At 36.1% G+C, this 21,407-nt stretch overlaps 1 protein-coding gene across 1 annotated transcript; it reads left to right on the top strand.

The window, feature by feature from the left end:
* Positions 1 to 8,450: 8,450 nt before the first annotated feature.
* On the top strand, positions 8,451 to 9,371 carry LOC113195137 (olfactory receptor 5B3-like). Its single transcript, XM_026406553.2, has one exon. It carries the CDS (start codon positions 8,451 to 8,453, stop codon positions 9,369 to 9,371), a length of 921 nt encoding a protein of 306 aa, XP_026262338.2.
* The last annotated feature ends 12,036 nt before the right edge of the window (positions 9,372 to 21,407 follow it).

Consider the following 21,407-nt stretch of genomic DNA (forward strand, 5'->3'; position numbering starts at 1 on the left):
TGTTTACTTGTATAAACAAGGTGTAGAGTCATTCTATCTCAGCATGTGTACCGAAAATGGAGTAACTAATGGCAAACTACCACTTTATGAGATAGAGTGAGGGTTAGACACAGTTTTAAAACTACTCTTCTATCTATTCAGAGCAGGGGACAACCTGAAAACCACTATTTTATACATTATGCACTAACTCAGCAGGGCACAGCCTTTTCTCCACACTAAGTCTTCTCTGGCTTGCATCTTCAAAGTTTTCCAAACTTCTCTCACAAATCAGTTAAAAAAGTTTCTGAACCACATCAGTAAATTCACAGAAATCACCTCACTTCTTGCTACCATCCCCAGTGGTGAACTTCCTCCAAATATGCCCCCACCTGTCTACAGTTTATACCACGACCCAATAGTCCATTCAAGTTATGAATGCCTTGGTAGATTAACCACTTATGAGGTCAGAGCCCTTGTGATCCAACCACTTTTCAAGGACCCCATCTCTAAATATTGCTGAATTTGGTGACCAAACATTGAACACATGAGCCTCTGGGGGACAATTCATACCCAAAGCATAAGTGCCCTCCTCTTACTAATATGCCACTGTGATGTTTTGTGCATCTGAGTGTCCATTTAGAGCCATTATTCAGTAGCCATCAAAAGATCTAGTTATTTTCCTTATCAGAGTAAAAATTGCCCTAGTAAAAAACAGCGTTAAAATTTTGGATAAGGCGGGCTGGAGATGTGGCTCAGCGGTAGCGCGCTCGCCTGGCATGCGTGCGGCCCGGGTTCGATCCTCAGCACCACATACCAACAAAGATATTGTGTCCGCCGAAAACTAAAAAATAAATATTAAAAAAAAATTCTCTCTCTCTCTCTCTCTCTCTCTCTCTCCTCTCTCACTCTCTCTTTAAAAAAAAATTTGGATAAGGCAAGGAAAAAGATTAATAGCAAGATTATAAAGAATTATTATAAAGTATTATAAAATATGCAGAAAATCAAGGGTTATATGTTTTCTCTCATATGTGGAAGTTAGAAAAACAGAGGTGTAAAGGGGGGATCTTATGAAAAGGGAAGAGAGAGAGACCAGCAGAGTGGAGGAAGGAGTCCACCCTGAGGGAAGAAGGAAAGAGAGAAAGAGGAAGTACTGGGGAATAAAATGGATGAAAGTATGTTATGTGCACCTAATAAAAAAATTACAATAAATACCATTAACATGTCTATTATACTGCACCAACATTTAAAAATTTGAGAGCATGTTTTGATCTTTAAATTTACTTAAGTCTGGGAATTGACTGACAGATTTTGACTGTTCTTATGAATCAGGTAGATTTTAATCACTTGACTTAGAATCTGTTCTTACATATATATCGAATAAGAATTTAAGGGGCTAGAGTTTTGGCTCAGGGGTAGAGAGCTTGTCTGGCATGTGTGAGGCCTTGGGTTTGTTCCTCAGCACCACATATAAATAAATTAAATAAAAGATCCATTGACAACTACAAAATATTTTTTTACAAAAAGAATTTAATAGAGCTAATTTCTGGTTAACTTTTTGGAAAAGCAATGCTTTAGGATTACACACATCCCACTATTCCTGCTGCTACTTTGAATCTGCTATTCATTATGTTAATCACACACATCTTGCTGTTGGCAGTTGGCCCCTGCCACATTGGGATTCAATCATTCCCATGTTTTAATATTTTCCAATTAAGAGGCCTCACTTCTGAATTTAAGGTCTGGCCTAGAGGGATGTGTAATCATAGAGCTCTAAAAAAGATGCTTCGATTTCCCCTTACAAAATCATTTCTTCTCATTGCTGTGGTATAAGGTGTGTTTTCTTTATCAACCCACAAGTGGCTAAGCACGTTTACAATAACAAACCCATTCTGACACTGCAGTTTACCTAAGGCTTGGAATCCCTTCTTCTAAAATAAACCAAAAGGTGTCATGGATTTCTACTTCATAAGATGAAGACCACCTTTTGTTGTTTCATCCAAATATAAAGAAATTTAGGAATCCTTGTAACTCTTTGACACACAACATTTAATGCAGAATTTATCTTTTTTTTTTACCTATAGTAGCAATTTGGGCCTAATTCAGATTTTTCTTTCTTTCACACAGCCATACTATTAATATCTGTGGCCATACCTAAGCCCAAGACTTATTTCTACATAAATTAGAAAACTCAAGTCGTTGTTTTGTAGATCAGCACACCTCCTCCTTATCTATAACATACTGCGTAAGGAACTTTTGGGACCTGAAACTAGCTAGAGAGCTAAAGCAAAGAGCAATGGGAAGGGGTCCTGAAGACAATCAGACTTCTTTTTCAGGACTGCTGCATCAGCTACAATAGCATAACCACCTTTTCTTGGTCTATATAGACTTCCATTAAACTTTCTTGGGCAACATGAGAATAATCTCAGATGTAAATGGGCAGGTTGATTCTACTTGTGGTAAAATGAAGAGTTATCCTGGTAAATAAGACTCAACATAATATAGGGAATCAATGTCTCTAGCTTCATCAGGCTTTTCCTGCTTATCTATTCCAGCTTTCAGGATTCTATACCTTCCAAATCAGTGCTTTCATTTTTTTTTTTTTTTTTAGTAAACACACTACCAGGTAAGGGGTGTGTGTTGGCAATTTAAGTCAACTTCTCACAGGGTTGGTTTGGTTTCAGTTGTCTCAGTTCTATAATACAGCAGAAAAGTGTTTCAGGACAGATGTAGAAGATTTCAGGTCATTTATTCAGAGTTTAAGATGGTCATTCAAATCCCTGAATGCATCCAGTTTTCCTCTACTTTCTCCAGTAACTAGCCAATTTGATCACACTCATTAGAGTGACAAAACGATCCAAAAGCAAGAACTAAATAGTGTCTTCATCCAACTTTGTCTCTATAATAAAATACCTTAGAAGCAGTTAATTCTAAGGACCCCAAATTATCCCCTTACATTTTGGACTTGTGGACAGTCCCATGTCAAGGTGCCAGGAGATCTGGTGACTGATGAAGGCCTATTGCTACAACCTCATAAGGTGTTGAGGGAGCAAAAGAACATGAGCATGCGTGAAAGAACAGGAGGGTGCTGTGTTGTCATATGGTGGAAGGCAGAAAGGCAAAAGGTGACCAGTTAGTTCCCTTTAACCATTACACGAGGACACTAATTCAAATAATGGGGACCGAGGCAAATCACCTCCTAACTGAGACTTAACCACTTCATGTCTTAATGTGATCATATTGTATGTTATGTCCCAACAGATGAATTTAAGGGAGACACAACATTTGAACAAAAACCCCAATCTTTATTTTTAGTGAATTATTAGGAAGATCCAATGGTGATATTTTGTGTTTATATGTTCCCAGATGGTAACATGGGCTAAACTGTCCTCCCCTCCTTATTACTTAAAGTAGTCATTAGTGATTTAGGATTTAATAAGTTTAGAGAACTAATTCTAGAAACTCCAGAATCAAATCAGAAATTTAATCTTTAAGGTTCTATTCCACCAGAACAAAACTCTATAACATTTGGTTTGGGTAGAGTCGCAACACAATAAGAATTGAGAGAGAGAGAGAGAGAGAGAGAGAGGGGGGGGGAATACATCTATATATTGTTTTAACTGTATTATGAGGAATTGACTTAATGTATTTATGAAGGTGGAAAATTCTAACATGCTAGTGAATACACTCTGGTGGGAGATTAAATTAGAACAACACTATAGAAATAATTATGAAGCATGCTCAAAAGACTAGGAATGGAATCCATCATATGACCCAGTTATAGTACTTCTTGGTATTTATCCAAAAGAACTAAAGTGGAAAGACTTATAATGATATGTGTGTGTGTGTGTGTATGTGTGTGTGTGTGTGTGTGTGTGTGAATGGGTAAATGTATAAAAATTAGGTATATATACCAAATGGAGTTTTACTCAATCATAAAAAGGAACAAAATCATACCATTTGTAGGCAGATGGTGAAATCAGAGAACATGATCATGTTAAGTGAAATAAGTCAGACTCTGAAAGTCAAGGATCATGTGTTTTGTTTCATATTTGAAAGCTAGAGTACATTTCGGGGAAAAAAAGTATCTCATGAAAATAGAAGGAAGAATAGTACAGTAGAGAGTGGGGACTAGTTAGAGGGAGAGAAGAGAGAAAGAGAAGTTGGGAGAATGAAATGCAACAGGTTACACTATGTGTAAGTGAAACTATATCACAATTAAGCCCACTATCGTATATAATTATGATTCATCAATAAAAGTATTCTTAAAACCCAATGCATGATCAATTTTTTATTAATTTTTAAAAATTTATATATGACAATGGAATGCATTACAATTCTTATTACACATTTAGAGCACAATTTTTTCATATCTCTGGTTGTATACAAAGTACATTCATACCAATTCATGTCTTCATGCATGTACTTTGGATAATGATGTGTTGTATGCATGTACGAATATGCCACCAGGATACCAGCTATTCAGTATAATTAATATATACTAATTAAGAAAGAAATGCAAATGCTTTAGGAGATAGGTGTATATTCTAAAACATTGTGCAATGCATTCATTTATACAAACATCTCTTAATATCTTATTTTTTGGACAATTTTTGTTTTTCATTTATCAGTTAAAATTTTTACTTTTAAAAATATAATAATCAGCTTGATCCCTCCAGACAGTTTATTTGCTTCTTCCCTACCAAAGAAGGATAAGGAGTTGTAGATGGTCTCATGGGGAAAATCTCCAGAGATCTCCAAGTCTCTATAATTCTCTCCTGGCATCCAGGTATCACTCTCTGTAATCCCTGTGTGACTCAGAATCACGGTGTTTTAGAAGGAGCTCACTCCATGCAATGCTCCATTGGTCCTTGCTTACCCACCTAAATGCCAAGCATTGTTAGTGCAGAGAGCCTTCTTCTCGCCTGAGGATTTACTGTGAGTCTTCAACCTGGTCAGGGAAAGCACCAAAAAAAGAAATCATATAGACGGACTTTCAAATGGTAACCTCTTCGCCAGATGTTCTACAGACCTTCTTTATTGGTTATATACAGAATTGATGTGGGGACTTTAGGAGAGACGAGTGATCTTGTCATGTTTATTTTATAAATAAGGAAGAAAAAGGTGACTCTTCCAGGAAACAGAAAGACTGCAGGGAGGATTTGGAACTTGATCTATGTTAAGGTTCTCTCCTCCCATTTTCCCTCTCTTAGAGAATGAGGAAACTTTGGACCACTACCTGAATGAGAATTGCTGTTCTGGAACTTATGCTATACTCTGGCTGATTTGATGCCTCCACACTGACTCTTCTGGATCGACTTTTTTCTCATGCAGCAAACTGGTAAGCTTCTGCATTCCAAAAGCATCATCAGTGAGAAGTGTAATGCATGCAACAGTAGTGGAGCAGCTATGCTTACCTAGAGTTACTTAAAAAGAGAATGAGAAATCTTTAACATTTCTCTGAGAAACCGTGGTGAATAGGGGGTATAATGTCAAAGCTTCCATCATAGGTGATTTTGTAATACTAATGACACATTGTACTTATTTCTCCAAAAATCTGCACACAAAATGAGACACATAATGTTCTTATTGATTAGCTGGTGATTTTTGTCTTGTTCACTATATATTTACTTCTCATTTGAGGTCAACAAACAAACAAAAACAAAAATCAGGAAAAGTGAAATCATACTTCTTTAAACTAGAAAAGGTTCCTCAACAAACTAATAAACTCCGACCTGCATATTAAACTTTCCCACATAATCTCAGGCTGACTTTTACTAGCATATCGGCAGTCATTAAGAATGGCATGAATAAAAGTAAGCACTTGTTATTAGATTGAGGAGAGCTTTCAATCTTGTATTTTGATAAAAGGGAGATCCAGGGGATGAGATAGATCATTTGAGTAACCCTACCTGGCATAGGCCTACATACACACAGAAGTGAGAGAGCCTACACACACACACACACACACGCACACACACACACACACACTACTATGTGAAACCCTTATTGATTTTGGAAGATGGTACATGCTAAAAGTTGTCATAGATGTTAAGTTAGACCAACCTCATGTCTTCATAAAGTGAAAATAACCAAAGTCTTAGTAAAAATAAGTAGGGAATAGTAGTATTGGACAGATATGCTTCCCCAAAATTCGTTTCAATTAAAGAATATTTAAATACTGTTACCAACACAAGAAAATATTCAAATAATGTGTTTTAAGATGTAGACTTGCCACCAAAAGAGATCTGTGAGCTAAAGACAGCCCTTAAATAGGTAATTTTCAACACTTGCTCTCTGTGATTTGGCCACCTGGTCACAGTAATGACAGAAAGAATAATTTTTTAAGTAGAATGAACTTTTTACCACATCTAAATTATTAGTTTATAGGGAATTTTTTTTCTTTAAGTCGCTCACATGGAACTTTTGGAGCAGTAATCTTGTGCTTAAAGTAAGAACAGCCTGAGAAACACAGGAGAGCACAAAAGATCTCACAGGCCCTTGTGCAGGAAAAAGGCTAGAAGAGAAGCTTGGAGACTTCTACTCACCCAGTACAGAGGCCCTGACAGTCAGCATCCAACCTGATCAAACCACGATTAAAAACCATGATCCTCTTTACCCCTCACCAGCCCTTAAGATTAAGGGACCAAAGTCTGGGGTGGGGGGATGAGATGGGGATCTAGGAAAAGGAGAGAAAATACAGAAACAAGCCATTGAAATGCAGAATCAAGCCACTGATGTGCAGAAAACACAGTTGCAAACCTTGGCTCACACTCTTGGTCCTTGCCCTTGTAAAATGAGGGGAATACACAAGTGCAGAAAAACTGGTGGGAAATTGCAGCTCCACCATAAATGCACTTCCAATCCAGCCACTGACCCAGCCCTTCTATAAATATTGGACCCCAAGCCCAAGTCAGGGCTGCAGCCTGCATTCTCCCTTGAATGTGTATCTATCTTTCTAAATAAACTTCTGCCTCTGACTATGCCAAAATAAATGAATAAAAAAACCAATAAAGACCATAATTGCATTCTAATGATAATATAACCAACACTCACCAGGCTCTGCTTGCCAGACACACATAACATCCATTGTCCTTTACACAGTATCTTTCCTAATACCTAAAAATAGGTCTTAACACTGTCTTCATTTTGCAAATGGAAACATGATGTTCAGGAGAGTTAGGTTAGGGACAATGATACCCTGGTGGTAAACAGTAGGTCTGATATGTGTCTCTCCCAGGAACCTCAGCTCTGTGTCTGCTGTATCAGATACACCTCCTCTCAGAACTGCTTCTGCAGGCTGAACATGCTCCCACCCACCAGTTATCCCACCACATCTACTGCACATAGACTTACTATGGTAACTCAAGAGGTAAACCCTGCCAGGTACAGTGGTCTACACCTGAAATCCCAGGAAATCGGGAGGTTGAGGCAGGAGCATCTCAAGATCAAGGCCAGCCTCTGAAACTTAGGGAGGCTTTCAGCAAATTATTGACACACTATCTCAAAATTTTTAAAAAATTTAAAAAGGAGCTGGAAAATAGATCAGTGGCAACGTGCCCCTGGGTTAAATCCCCAGGAACAGCAACAACAAAATCAGAAATAGTTAAATTCTTCCTCAGCCTAATCATAGTTTATGCTTATTGCCACATCATAGTCCTCATAGTCAACATATGCAGATATGCTGAGAATCATAAGCACGAGAGAGTTAGGAAAAGGTCACAATGCAATTTAGATCTTGTTAATTCATTGAGGACTCCAATGAAGGCAAATATAGTATGAATGAGATGAAATTTACATCCAATCACTCAATCTTTATTTATTTCACTTATGAAATATCAAACACTGAGATTGAAACACAGTAGATGAGAGGAGGAGTAATTGTAATTTCAATTAAGTTTAATCTCTTTTATGTTCATTTTAGACTATGAGATTTAGGAATCACTCAGCTTGGGTTAGAAATTCACCTGGGTCCAGAGCAAGTGATTGACAAATAACACTGTGTGAATACGTATTAAGGGTTCTACCTCTTGTGTTTCATAATTTAAGTGAATGGAACACCAATTAAACCCATAAGACTGTTGAGAGGAAAAAAAGATGAAAATCTAAAAGTGTCTACAGCAGTTGTTGGCAGATGAGAAACATGGTTGTGTCAGCTGTTACTGAGCCGAGGAGTGATAAACGGATTCACCCACACAAGCCATTTTCTTCAAAATATTAAAGTGCCTCTAAGAATTATACATGATGATTAAATTTAGTAGATGACCTATTAAGATTTCTCAGATCCAACAGCTTGTACTCACTGTATAATTAAAGCAGAAATGTGTTTTTCAAGGAGTCCTAAAAGAACAAGTTATTGGGATAATGCAAGAATATATCTTGTACTTATCTGCCCCAATTAAAGTTCAATGCCTTTGCCATTCTCTTCCTTTGTCCTCATTGCTACCGAGCATCTAGTGATTCTCAGGTAACCGATGGAGAACAGGACAGAAGTGACAGAGTTCATCCTGCTGGGACTGACCAATGACCCAGGTCTGCAACTTCCCCTCTTTGTGACCTTCTTCCTCATCTACACCATCACTCTGGCTGGGAACCTGGGGATGATCCTGCTGACCCACCTGGACTCCCGTCTCCACACTCCCATGTACTTTTTCCCGGGCAACCTGTCTCTGGTGGACTTTTGCTACTCTTCAGCTGTCACTCCCAAGGTCATGGCCGGGCTCCTAGGAGACAAGGTCATCTCCTACAATGCCTGTGCTGCTCAGATGTTCTGTTTTGCATTATGTGCCAATGTAGAAAATTACCTCCTGGCCTCAATGGCCTATGACCGCTATGCAGCAGTGTGCAAGCCCCTGCACTACACCACCACCATGACCACAAGTGTGTGTGCAAGTCTGATCATAGGCTGCTATGTCTGTGGTTTCCTGAATGCCTCCATCTACACTGGGAACACGTTCAGTCTCACCTTCTGTAAGTCCAGTGTGGTCCATCATTTCTTCTGTGATATTCCAGCCATCGTGGCTGTGTCTTGCTCTGATAGACATCTCCATGAGCTGGTTCTTATTTATGTAGCCAGCTTCAATATCTTTTTTGCTCTCCTACTTATCTTCGTATCCTATCTATTTATCTTTATTACTATCCTAAAAATGCACTCAGCTGCAGGGTATCGAAAAGCTGTATCCACCTGTGCTTCTCATTTCACTGCAGTCTCCATTTTCTATGGAGCTGTTATCTTCATGTACTTACAGCCCAGCTCCAGTCACTCCATGGACACAGACAAAGTTGCCTCTGTGTTCTACACCATGGTCATCCCCATGCTGAACCCCATGGTCTACAGCCTCAGGAACAAGGAGGTCAAGAGTGCATTCTCAAAGATTTTTTTGAAGGCAAAATAATCTTTACCAACTTGATTTTAACTCTTTGAGATTCACAATATGTGTCCTCACCCCTGTGATTTCTTATCCATTTGTAACAAATCATATTTTAAACTCACACTGAATTCAACTTCTTAAAGTAATACCTTTACCTTTGAAAAAATTTTTCATCTGAGAAAAAATTTAATGTCCATAAAAATAACACCTAGATAACAATATCTGTGATATCTTGGGGCCTGCTTATTAAATCACCGATTAAAGATATTGATGTATATATTCGTTTTCCATGCAATAGTTTTCTTCCACATGTCCATGGGTTTGTAAACCAAGTGAACACAGAGGCCCATGAGAAGAAGTGGAATTGGCAGCCCTGTGAGGACAACATACACTTGCATTGGTGTGGCAGATTTGCCAGAATTGATTTTGATGTGGCTGCTCGTGGCAATTTTTGGGGGGTGGGGTGGGGGTCTGTCCATTGGACTATATTAAGGGATAATAAGACAACAAGTAAAACATTTTTCAGAGTGTGTCTGTGAGGAGATTTGTCCCTAGTTTTTGAATCAGTAGTCTTAGCAATGGTCTTTCCTTACCCATGTGTTTTGGTCTGATCCAATCCATGGAGAGCTCACAGTAGAACAAAATAGTGTACAATAGGCAAATTATCCTTTCTTTTCCTCTCCTCCTCCTCCTCTTCCTCCTCCCTCTTCTTCCTGTTCTCCTTCTCCTTCTCCTCCTCCTTCTTCCTCATCCTCTTCCTCTTCCCCCGGGCTCCTTCTCTTCCTCCTTCTCTTCCTTCTTCCTCATCCCTTCTTCTCCTTCTCCAACTGAAACATCCATTTCTCTCACTCTTGGATTTCAGAGCTACAGCCTCTCAGGTCTTCAGTCTCTAAAACACACTCATCACATCTTTGCTTCTCAAGTCTCAACTCAAAATGAACTGCACCAGCAGTATCCCTGGTTCTCCAGTTGGCAGAGGGCACAGCACGGGTTTCTTAGCTTTTTCGTCACGTGAGCCCAGACCCATCATAAAAATCTCACTTGTCTATACATGTCCTGTTGATTCTGTTTGTCTGTAGAACCCAGACTAATAGTGTTTAAAAATCATTTAACCTTTAATATGGTGTTAAAATAAAATTATATCTAATATTTTTATTTATTTCTCTATTATTCTAAGAGCCCTATTTTGAGGGGAAAAAGATATGCTATTGAATGAAGAATGTTCTTCTTTGCACATTTTTACAAATGATATATAAAGCTAGCTTCTCAGGTAAACAAATATTTGTTTGATTTTGTCATTTTATATAACCAAAACCCTCATATTTTAATGCTTAAAGGGATAAAACTGCAAGATTACCAGAAAAATGGAAGAAAACTAAAAGCATTTTAACGTATTCACATATGACACTTTATCAGACTATTTATAAGGTACACTGAAACCTAGTATTGATGTACATTTTTCTTTCCAGAAAGGCTGTGAAAACATCAGCACTTCCTATTTTTGTTGTTGTTGTTGTTTATTTGTTTTATTAGTCATATTTTCTTTTGTCACATTCATAGCATTTTTATGTTTTTTTTCTGTACATTATAGCTATATATAATAGTGGGATTCGTTTTGATATAACTAAACATTCATGGGATATAATTCACTCCACTTAGTCCCCAATATCACTTCTCTCCCTCCCCTTTTCCACCCACCCAGATCCCCCTGTCCTTCCTCCCATCTACTGAATGCTTTTATAAATTGGTAATTCATACACACACACACACACACACACACACACACACACACACACACACAAGTAGAACCATTTTATTCCCTTCCCCAAAGGGATAAAGTCATTATGCAGTGCTATTCCTGTTATTCAAATTTCTAGCAGCAGGACAAGTAAGAAGTGCCTCCTTTCTCTATTGCATCATCTTTCCAACCTTCTCACCTTCACAATCTTGTGCCCAACTTCATCCTCACCAGTTTCCTTGCTGTCTTCCCATAACTCCAGTCATGGCCACGCTTCAGGACCTTTGCCTTAGGTCCTCCCTCTAAGGAATGCCCTCATTTCCACCCAGGTCTTTGCAGAATCTAACCCTGTCATGGAGTTCTTCGTTGGTCACCTTTATAAACTGGTCACTTTCCATTCACCCTATAGACTGCCTCCTTTCTACTATGTTATCATCATGTACCTTCTCGACACTTACCTATGATGGCTTTGCTTATTGGCTTCTTATTTATCTTACCCAACAAGAATATAAACTCTATGAGAACAGTGACTTATCTCTTTTATTCAAATGTGATCATCTGAGCCTGAATAAAGCCTATATTATAGTTCATTCTCAGTATTTTGTTAAACAAATGAATAAAATAATTAAACTTTAAGTTTAATTGCAATACGTTGACTACATCTTACAACTTCATGAAATTTTTGATACCTCATCTCTTTTTATATACTTTGTACTCAATACCATGGGTTTATAATAAATATTTTATATATATTTTAAAGCCATGTATCATAGACTAAAGTTATAAACAAAAATACAAAAATACTTATATTTTATTTACTTGTATAATTACCTCCATAAATTTCTCTTTCTTTTTCAATTTCAACTGTTTACTTTATTATAAAATATACTCTAATTATTTCTTGACCAATAATCATATATTTATGCTGTACAACGTGATGATCATATATGGCTTTTAGTTACTTTCTGAATCTTTAAATTCTAGGATGAAATAATTTTTTCCATTTCCTGTAGGGCAGCTCTACCAGTGACCAACTCTCAAGTTTTATTTACCTTAGAAGCTTTATTTTCTCTATCTTTCTTGAGGGAAAGTTTCCTTAGAATAGACTGATTGGTCAGATTTTAGATTTTTTTCCAAAAATCTTAAATATGTATCTCTCTTCTGGCCTTCAGGATTTCTGATGAGAAATTCTCTACTAATCTGTTTCTTATTTCTTTCGTATCTATTTGTTGTCATTAATAACTATGTATTTAAAATATTATATTGTAGTAACTCTGAAAATGGAATTCTTCACACTTTCCAAGAAAATTTTGTTGTTGCTTGCTCTGGACATAGTTTGTATTTAATGAGTTTCTTGACTGTTTATCATGTGTGGTTTGATGCCTATATTCTCTTCCTTTGGGTCAGCTGGCAGTTGACAAAGACTTCTTTAAATATCATTTGAAGTCACATTTTTATTGATTCATCATTGAATTAATTTTTTAGACAACCCTTCAAAATTGTAACAAAATTGATTTTTACACATTTTACATTCTTTCTCAGCCTGTTTACTTTCTTCAAAGGTCTGTTTCCGTGAAGTAACAAGACCTTCAAATACCTAATCTACCACTTTTCCTGCCTCTCTCTTATCAGGATTTGGAAGCAGCACTTAGGGCCCAATAAATAACCCAGATTAAGATCTCATTGTTCTACACTAAATTTAATTACAACTGCAAAGCCATAGTCTTAGAAGTTGATATTTAGAGATATCAGATATTAGTTTCTGATGAAGGGGGCATTATTTAACCTCTAAAAGATTTGCATCTCACTTATGATATCTTATGCTAGTTCATGTCCATTACATTTTTTTCATGAATAAGTGGGGGGCTTTCTCAATATGTCTCACTCAAAGATGCCTGTTTATGAAGGCAGGCATCATATCTATAGCTGCACCTGCTAAACAGGAAGCCTGCTGATTATCAGGGCTAGAAAAAGACAACTGAAGAATATTGTGTATGCCTCAATCTGCAGACAACAATGGTATTATTATAATAATGACAAGTAATAATTAATTATAATTCAATAATTATCATTAATAATATTAATAATAATTAATCTTATGGTCCATTATCTAGAACTATTATATATTCTGCCTAAGTAAACAGGGGCAAGACTATCTGGAACCAAGAAAATTATTTCAGTACCACTTAGTTACCCATGCTGTATCAAATTATGTAAGTGCCAGACATTAATATTTAACACATCAAATCCCAGATAATTGGTAAAAACTATCTTTCATTTCCTATATGTAATTTTAAAATGTTATTAAAAATCCTATGAAGATGACAAAACATCATTATCTTCTTTGTTACCAGAAAGAAGCTAAAATTAGAAGAGGTTGTACCTCTTAGTTGAATTTGAGGTGAAGCAATTGAGATGTACAGAACAAGTATTTTGCCATGACACTTGCCTCTACTGAGAAAGGTGTAAAATCTTGGGAAAACACAGATACCCTCAGGCCTCAAGGAGAGACTTCCATCTGAGTTGCAGAAACTCAGTTTTAACCTGCACCATTGCTACAAGTAGTATGGGCTTCAGTTCCCCCCTGAGACTTTGCAGGTCTTAGCAACTGTGATATTTGAGACCAGCCCAGTTCACTATAAACCTAGGAGGACAATGGACTGCCCAAATTACCCCTACCTCACACCACACAGTGTGAGAAAGACCTCATTCCCTGAGGATGGATCAGGATAGTTAGTTCAGGATTTTGTCCTGGAATTTAATGCTGGTCTGGTAAACGCTATGACTGGACACGTGAGAAAGATCATTTCCCAAGGTCTGGCTGTGCAAAGCCTCTGGAATAACTCTGGGGCCAGAAAAAGACACATAACCTTGATATATCAGACTTGTATTCTTCAGCACCTCTTTTCAATTTCAACAGTCTTGGGCCAACAGAGTCCAATTCAGCAATAAGTAGTTACCCCCTGTGACCTTGGTTCTTTCCAGTGTTGTGTTGACCTTGGCAGCCTGAGGCATTAGAATGCAACACAGAACTGCAGCTTTCTTGACCACCAGCATGGAATAAGAGCCTGGGGCTGCCCAATTCATGATGGTTCTTCCCAGAGCTGGCTAACGACCATGACGCTGTATCTGGGCCTAATTTGTCCCCATCAGGTGGCTTTGGGGGTGGACTACGCTTTCTAGCACTTAGCTGGGTCACACTGAACCACAAATGAAGGTGGATTGGGACAAACCTGTGCTGGGGCTGCCTTATAGTGCTGAAATCGATGACACACCAGCAGCAGATGCCTGGCAGACTTGGCCTGGATGCCATTCAGTGCTAAAAGAGCTGAAGGGGCTACAACCTCAGAGAAACAGGCAGCCTGCTTTAAACTCTAAGAAGAAAGTCACAAATGCTTTCATACCAGAAAGACAGGGATTATTGTCCAATCAATGTCCATTTCAAATGTACACCATAAAGCATTTAGAGGTTTAAGGAAACCACGATCTCACCTAACATTTGAACTAAAATGCCAGAAACTAACCATTTAGCAATCAGCAGAGGAGAAACTACAGGTAAATCATTTTAAAAATTTGTTTTAAGGAAACTCAATGATCTTGAAGAAAAGACAGCAAAATGATTCAATTCTCTAATGGAGAAATGTACAGAAGAGATGCAAGCAGTTTCTTAAATTCAAACAGAAGTTCTTGAGTTGAAAATACACTCAGTGCAACTGGACAAAAGAAAATAGAAGGCATCAACAGCAAGATGGATAAAACCAAAGAAAGAATTAGTGAACTTGAATACAGGCTAGTTGAAAATACAGAGTCAGAAGAGAACAAAGAAACAACAATTAAGAAGAGTGAATAAAATTTACAGGAACTTTGGGATAGTACTGAAACAGAAGATACTTGGGTTATTGGGGTTCAAGGGGGTCTAGAAGATGCAAAGATGTGGAAAAGTTAATCAAAGACATCATAACAGAAAACTTCCAAAACCTAGAGAAGGGTGCAAATATCCAGGTACAAGAAGTTCAAAGTCACGTCAATTCAACCAAGCCTCCCCAAGGACATCTCATAATCAAAAGGTGAACGATAAAAAGGAATTTCTCAAAGCTACAGAAGAAAAGAAACACAGCACATAAGGATGTTTGGATTTGTGGACAGTACACTTTTGAGCAGAGATCCTTACAGGTTAGAAGAAAGTGGAAAGATATTTCACAGTACTCTAAGAAAAACGCTGCCAACAAATAATACAGTACCCGTGAAAGTTATCTTTTATATATGAAGAAAGATAAAAGTGTGTCCAAACAAATGAAAGCTGAGACAATACATCTCTACAAGACAAGTCCTACAAGAAATGCTGAAAAGGTGTTCTTCACTGTGACAGAAAAAGATTTTAATGAAGATTTTAAGGTAAGCCATCCACTGTCTAGCCATTCACTGTGTTTCTGAAACATTTGTATCTTTATTATGAACACTGACATAAGAAATAATAAAAATAATAGTATTTAAATTAGTCTGTTAGAGGTTATATAGAAAGACATAAAATGTGATATTAAAAATTTGAAATGGAAGGGATGGAGTGTCACTGTTGAGTTTTCTTATCAGTATATTTTCTGTGCTGTTTCTGTTGTCACCTTTACAATCATGTTAAGTGCTATGGCAATGGGAAAAAAAGAGCTTGTTTGAATCGAAAGATGCATTTTTGTCAGCCTTTTAGTCAGCACAAAGCACAAACCTATGAAAGACAAACTAAAAACAATACACAAGAATCAAAAATGATTACCAAAGAAACTTACTTAATCACAGAGAGAGCATAAGAGTAGGAAATAAAGAAAAGACTACGATAAAAGTAGAAAACTATAATGAAAAGTGGATGAGTTAAACTATACTATCAAAAATTACCTTGAATAAAATAGATTAAATTCTCTAATTAAAAATGATAGAGGAGTGGATACAAAAACAAGAGAGTCACTTCAAATCTGAGCATACATATAGACTGAAAGTGAAAGGATAAAATAAGGTACACTGTCCAAGTGGAACTGAATACGTCAGATTAAGCAGACTTTAAGCAAAAAACAATATAAAGACACAAATACAGGCTCTCTAAATTATGATAAAGGGATCAATTCAGTAAGAGGAAATAACAGTTCTAAACATGTATACATACAATACTGGAGCACCCAAATATATAAAGCAAGTATATGCTCAAATTCAGATAAAAGACCCTAATAAACATTTCTTGGGGACTTTGACATCCTACTTTTCAGCAATGGCTCTCAAAAGTAAATCAACCAATAAATAGCATAATTAAATATTACCTGGTTGAAATGGACCAAAATGATATCTACAGAACATTCCATCCCAAAATGGCATCCAACAGCTGCAGAATAGACATTATTCTCTTCAGCACATAGAGCATTCTTTAGGATAGATCATATGATAGGCCACAAAAATAGTCTCCACAGTTTTTAAATTGAAAACATATTAAATTCCCCCTTTGACCACAACGCAATGAAACCAAAAATCAAGAAGAAAAACTTTGAAAACTATACAACACTTAGAAACTTAAAAATCTACTTTTGAGCAGCCAATAAATAAAGAAATAAATTTTAAGAACTTATTGGAACCAAGAACTTTAAGACTCAACATTCCAAAACCTATGAAATACAGCTAAATCTGTACTGAGGGAAGTTCATATAAATAATACGCATACACACACACACACACACACACACACACTCTCAGAGAAAGTACCAATCACTGTACATCATGAACCCAGAAAAACAAGAACAAATTATACCAAAAAGAAGGAAAAAGAAAGAAAGAATAAACATAAAAGCAGAAATAAAGAAATAGAGACTAAAAGCACTGTACAAAGAAACAGGAAAACAGATGTTCTTTACAAAGTAGAGAGATCTTTGTCTAGAAAAATGAACAAAAAGAGAAAGAGGATTCAAATTAATGAAGTTAGGGTTAGAAAGGGAGACCATGCAACTGACACCACAGAAATTAAAAGTATCATTAGAGGTTATGCAAGCAAATTTGAAAAATCTAAAGAGAAAAGATTCAGTTATAGACATATACATGAGCCAAGATTTAGTCATGAAGAAATAGAAAGCCTGAACACATCAGTTGCAAGTAACAAAATTGAATCAGTTATAAAACATCTCCCACCAAGGGAAAACCCCAGACAAAGGGTCTTCACAGTTGAGTTATAGTAAATCTTTAGAAAGAACTAATACAAATTCTCCTCTCCTTGTTTTGAATAAAACCAGAGGGAGGAATTATTTCAAACATATTATATGTGCCCAGAATTACCCTGATACAAAAATCACTTAAGAATACAGCTAAAAAATAAGAAGTCAATAACCTTGATGAACACAGATGCAAATGCTTCAACAAAACACTAGCAAACTAAATACAGAAGTGTAATAACAAGGTATTTCATGATGATCAACTGGGACTCAGCCCAGGGATACAAGGGTTGCTCAAAACAGGTAAATCAACAACTGTGATTCACTACACTGACAGATCAAAGGACAAAGACCCTATTATGATCTCAATAGTTACATAATAGGTATTTGGTAAAATTTAACATCCCTTCACATTAAAAACATATCCAACAAACTAGGTAAAGAAGAAACACACTTCAAAATACTAACGTCCATTTCCATAAGCCAAAGTTCACATTATACGGAATAGGGAAATGCTTAAAGCTTTCTCCCTGGACTCTAGAACAAGACAAAGAAACAAAAATTCACCACTTTTATTCAACATGGTATTGGAGGTAACAGCTACAGCAATTAGGAGAGAGAGAAGTAAAGGCATCCATATTGATATAAAGATTGACATTCACAAACTATTAGAACCAGCACATGAATTCAGCAATGTTACAGGATACAAAATGAACATATTAAAATTGGAAACACTGCTATATACCCATATTGAATTATTTGAAATAGGAATAAAAAATAAGCTTATTTGAAATAACTACAAAAAAATCAAAGAATAAATTTAAGAAAACAAGTGAAAATTTTCTATAATAAAATTTTTGAAGTTTTCTTGAAAAATGAAAAGGATACAAGAAAATGGAAAAACATCCCATATTCATAGACTGGAAGAGTCAATGTTGTTAAAATATTTGAATTACACGAAGAAATCTATAGGATCAATGCCATTGCTATCCAAAGCTATACTGAGAAAGAAAAAGGGCCTGATGTATTAATATAATGAGTTCAATATAAACTGAAAAGCTGTGATATTCACATCAGCATGTTCTAAATGCAGACACATAGACCAAGGAACAAAATTGAGAGCATGGAAGTAAACCCATACATCTATTAACAATTGGTTTTTGACAAAGGTCCTAAAAAACTTCAGAGAAATGACAGTTTTTTTCAATAAATGGTGCTGTGAAACTTGGATATACACATGCAGAATGAGAAAAGCAGACTTCTCTCTGCATTTCCGAAAAACAACTTAAAATGTATTAATGACTTATATGCAAGCCTTAAAAAGAAAAAAAAATACTACAAGAAAAAAATAGGGAAAATATTTCAGGACACTGGAATGCACAGAGATATTTTTGGAGAACACTTCAAAAGCACAAGAAACAAAATGAAAAATAACCAAATACCCATTTATATAAAATTAAAAACTTATGCACACCAAAGGAAATAATCAATAAAAAGAAGAGACAATTTACTCAATGGGAGAAAATATTTGAAATTTATGCATCTAAAAATTGGTTGATATTTAGAATATAATGAACTTCAAAAGATCAATAGGTAAAAATACATAGCATGGTGTCAAAAAGGGGCAATAAACCTAAATAAATAGTTCACAAAAGAAGATCTATAAATTGCTATGGGTTTATAAAAATCTAAATGCAAATCTAGCCAAAATGAGATTTCACATCACCACAGTAAAATTGGCCTTACCAAAAAGTCTCAAGATAACTTGTGCTGTCAAAGATATATAAATAAATGGAGCCCTTGCCCATTGTCAATGAGAATGTAACTTACTCCGGACATTCTGAGAAACTGAAAGTTCCTCAAAAAATTAAAAATGGGACTACAATATGATCTGGCATTCCCCCTAGTAAGTATGAACTCAAAGGAAGTGAAATCAGTGTGCAGAGACATCTGCATATCTGTGTTCCTTGCAGCACTATTTACAATAGCCAGAAATGGAAACAACCATTCACAAATGCATGAGTAGAAAAAGAAAACATAGTACATATGCCCTGTGAAATTCTAATCTGTTATGAAACAAAATGAAAACTTGACATCTATAACAACATGTTAGAGATCTTATGTTAAGTGAAATAAGTCAAGGCAGAAAGACATTTATTGAATGATTTCACTTAGAAGAAAGAAGTTTGAATATAGCTAAACTGTGGAGCCAAACTAGATGTCCTTCGGTGGATGAATGGATTAAAAAATGTGGCATATATACCCAATGGAATTTTATTCAGCATTAAAAAAGAACAAAACCATGGCATTTGCAGGTAAATGGATTGCATTGGAGAAGATAATGCTAAGTGAAGTTAGCCAATCCCCCCCAAAACAAATACCGAATGTTTTCTCTGATATAAGGAGGTTGACCCATAGTGGGATTGGGAGGGAGAGCATGGGAGGAATAGATGAATTCTAGATAGGGAAGAGGGGTGGGAGGGAAAGGGAGAGGGCAGGGGATTAGCAAGGATGTGGAATGTGATGGACATCATTATACAAAGTACATGTATGAAGACTCGAATTGGGGGTCAACATACTTTACATACAAAGAGAGACACAAAATTGTGGTACATGTGTGTATTAAGAATTGTAATGCAAAAAAATAGCATTACCTTACATTAGATAGAGGGAAGTGAAAGGAGGGGAAAGCAGGGGATGTGGGGATAAGAAAGATAGTAGAATGAAACAGACATTATTACTGTAGGTATGTATGTGACTGTATGACCAATGTGATTCTACAATATGTAAACTCAGAAAGATTAGAAGTTATATCCCATCTATGTATGATATATCAAAGTATATAAGTGCATTCTACAGTTATGTATAACTAACTAAAACAAATAAAAAAATTTAAAAAAATAAATTAAATGGTTAAAATTTGTTAAATTCATGTATGAATGTGCCACGGTAATATCCACTATTATGTACCCATTATTTTGTACAAAAAATATGTACCAGTAAAAAGAAATGATAAATATTTGAGGAGATTAGACATGTTTGACCTTATTAACGCATTACACTCTGCATTCATGTGTAGACATGTCAGGTTACCTCAATACATCTTTACAATTTTTATGTTTTTCATTATCAGTTAAAAATTTAATTTTAAAAGAATAATAATCAGATTGATCCCTCCAGGCAGCTTAATTGCTTCTTCTCTAACAAAGTAGGATCAGGAGCTGTAGATGGTCTCACAGGGAAAATCTCCAGAGACCACAAGTCTGTATAATTCTTGCCATGTATCCATGCAATAATAGCCTATCCAATCAAACATGACCAAGCATCATTCTGTTTTTGGAAGGGACATCTGCATGCCACTCCCCACTGGGTAACATTCATTCTTCTGAATGATAATCTTTTTATGTGAACACAGGCTTTCTTCTCACCTGAGGATTTCTATGAGTCTTCAACCTTGGTCAGGGAGCACACTCAAACCTAAAAATTTCATAGATTTTTAAATGAATATCTCTTCTCTACATATTTTATGGTAATGGAGGAACTATCTGTTATTTACAGAAACACTCTGTGGATTGTGAGAACAAAGTAATCTTATTATGCTTATTTTACAAAGGAGAAGAAACTGTGAATATTTCATAAAAGAGAAAGAAATCCTGGAAGATTCAAAACACATTTCTTGTTGATGTTTTATTCTCCATTTTTTCCCACCTGGAGAATTTGGCACTTTTTGACCACTACCTAAGAGACAACTCTTCTAACAGAATTTATGCAATGCACCGAGGCTAATTCAAGATTTCAAACTGACTATTCTGGATCAATTTCTTTTTTGCTTCTCCAGCAAACTGGTAAGCTTCTGTATTCCATAAACATTGATAGTAAGAACTGTAATTCATTCAAAAGTTTTTTGGGAGGGGCAACTATACTTACTTAGAGTCACTTAAAAGGGAAAAATAAGTTCACAACATTCTTCTGAAAAGCTCACATGAATTTGGAGTACACATATCAAAGCTTCCATCATAAGCAGTTTATTGATTTTTATGACACATCATGCTTATTTCCCCAAATATCTGCATACAAAATAAGACACATATTGATCTGATTGATTAGCTGGTGATTTTGTCTTGTTCACAATATGACTATGTC

The sequence above is a fragment of the Urocitellus parryii genome, chromosome 4 (genome assembly GCF_045843805.1).
Source record: "Urocitellus parryii isolate mUroPar1 chromosome 4, mUroPar1.hap1, whole genome shotgun sequence".
Classification (NCBI taxonomy): domain Eukaryota; kingdom Metazoa; phylum Chordata; class Mammalia; order Rodentia; family Sciuridae; genus Urocitellus; species Urocitellus parryii.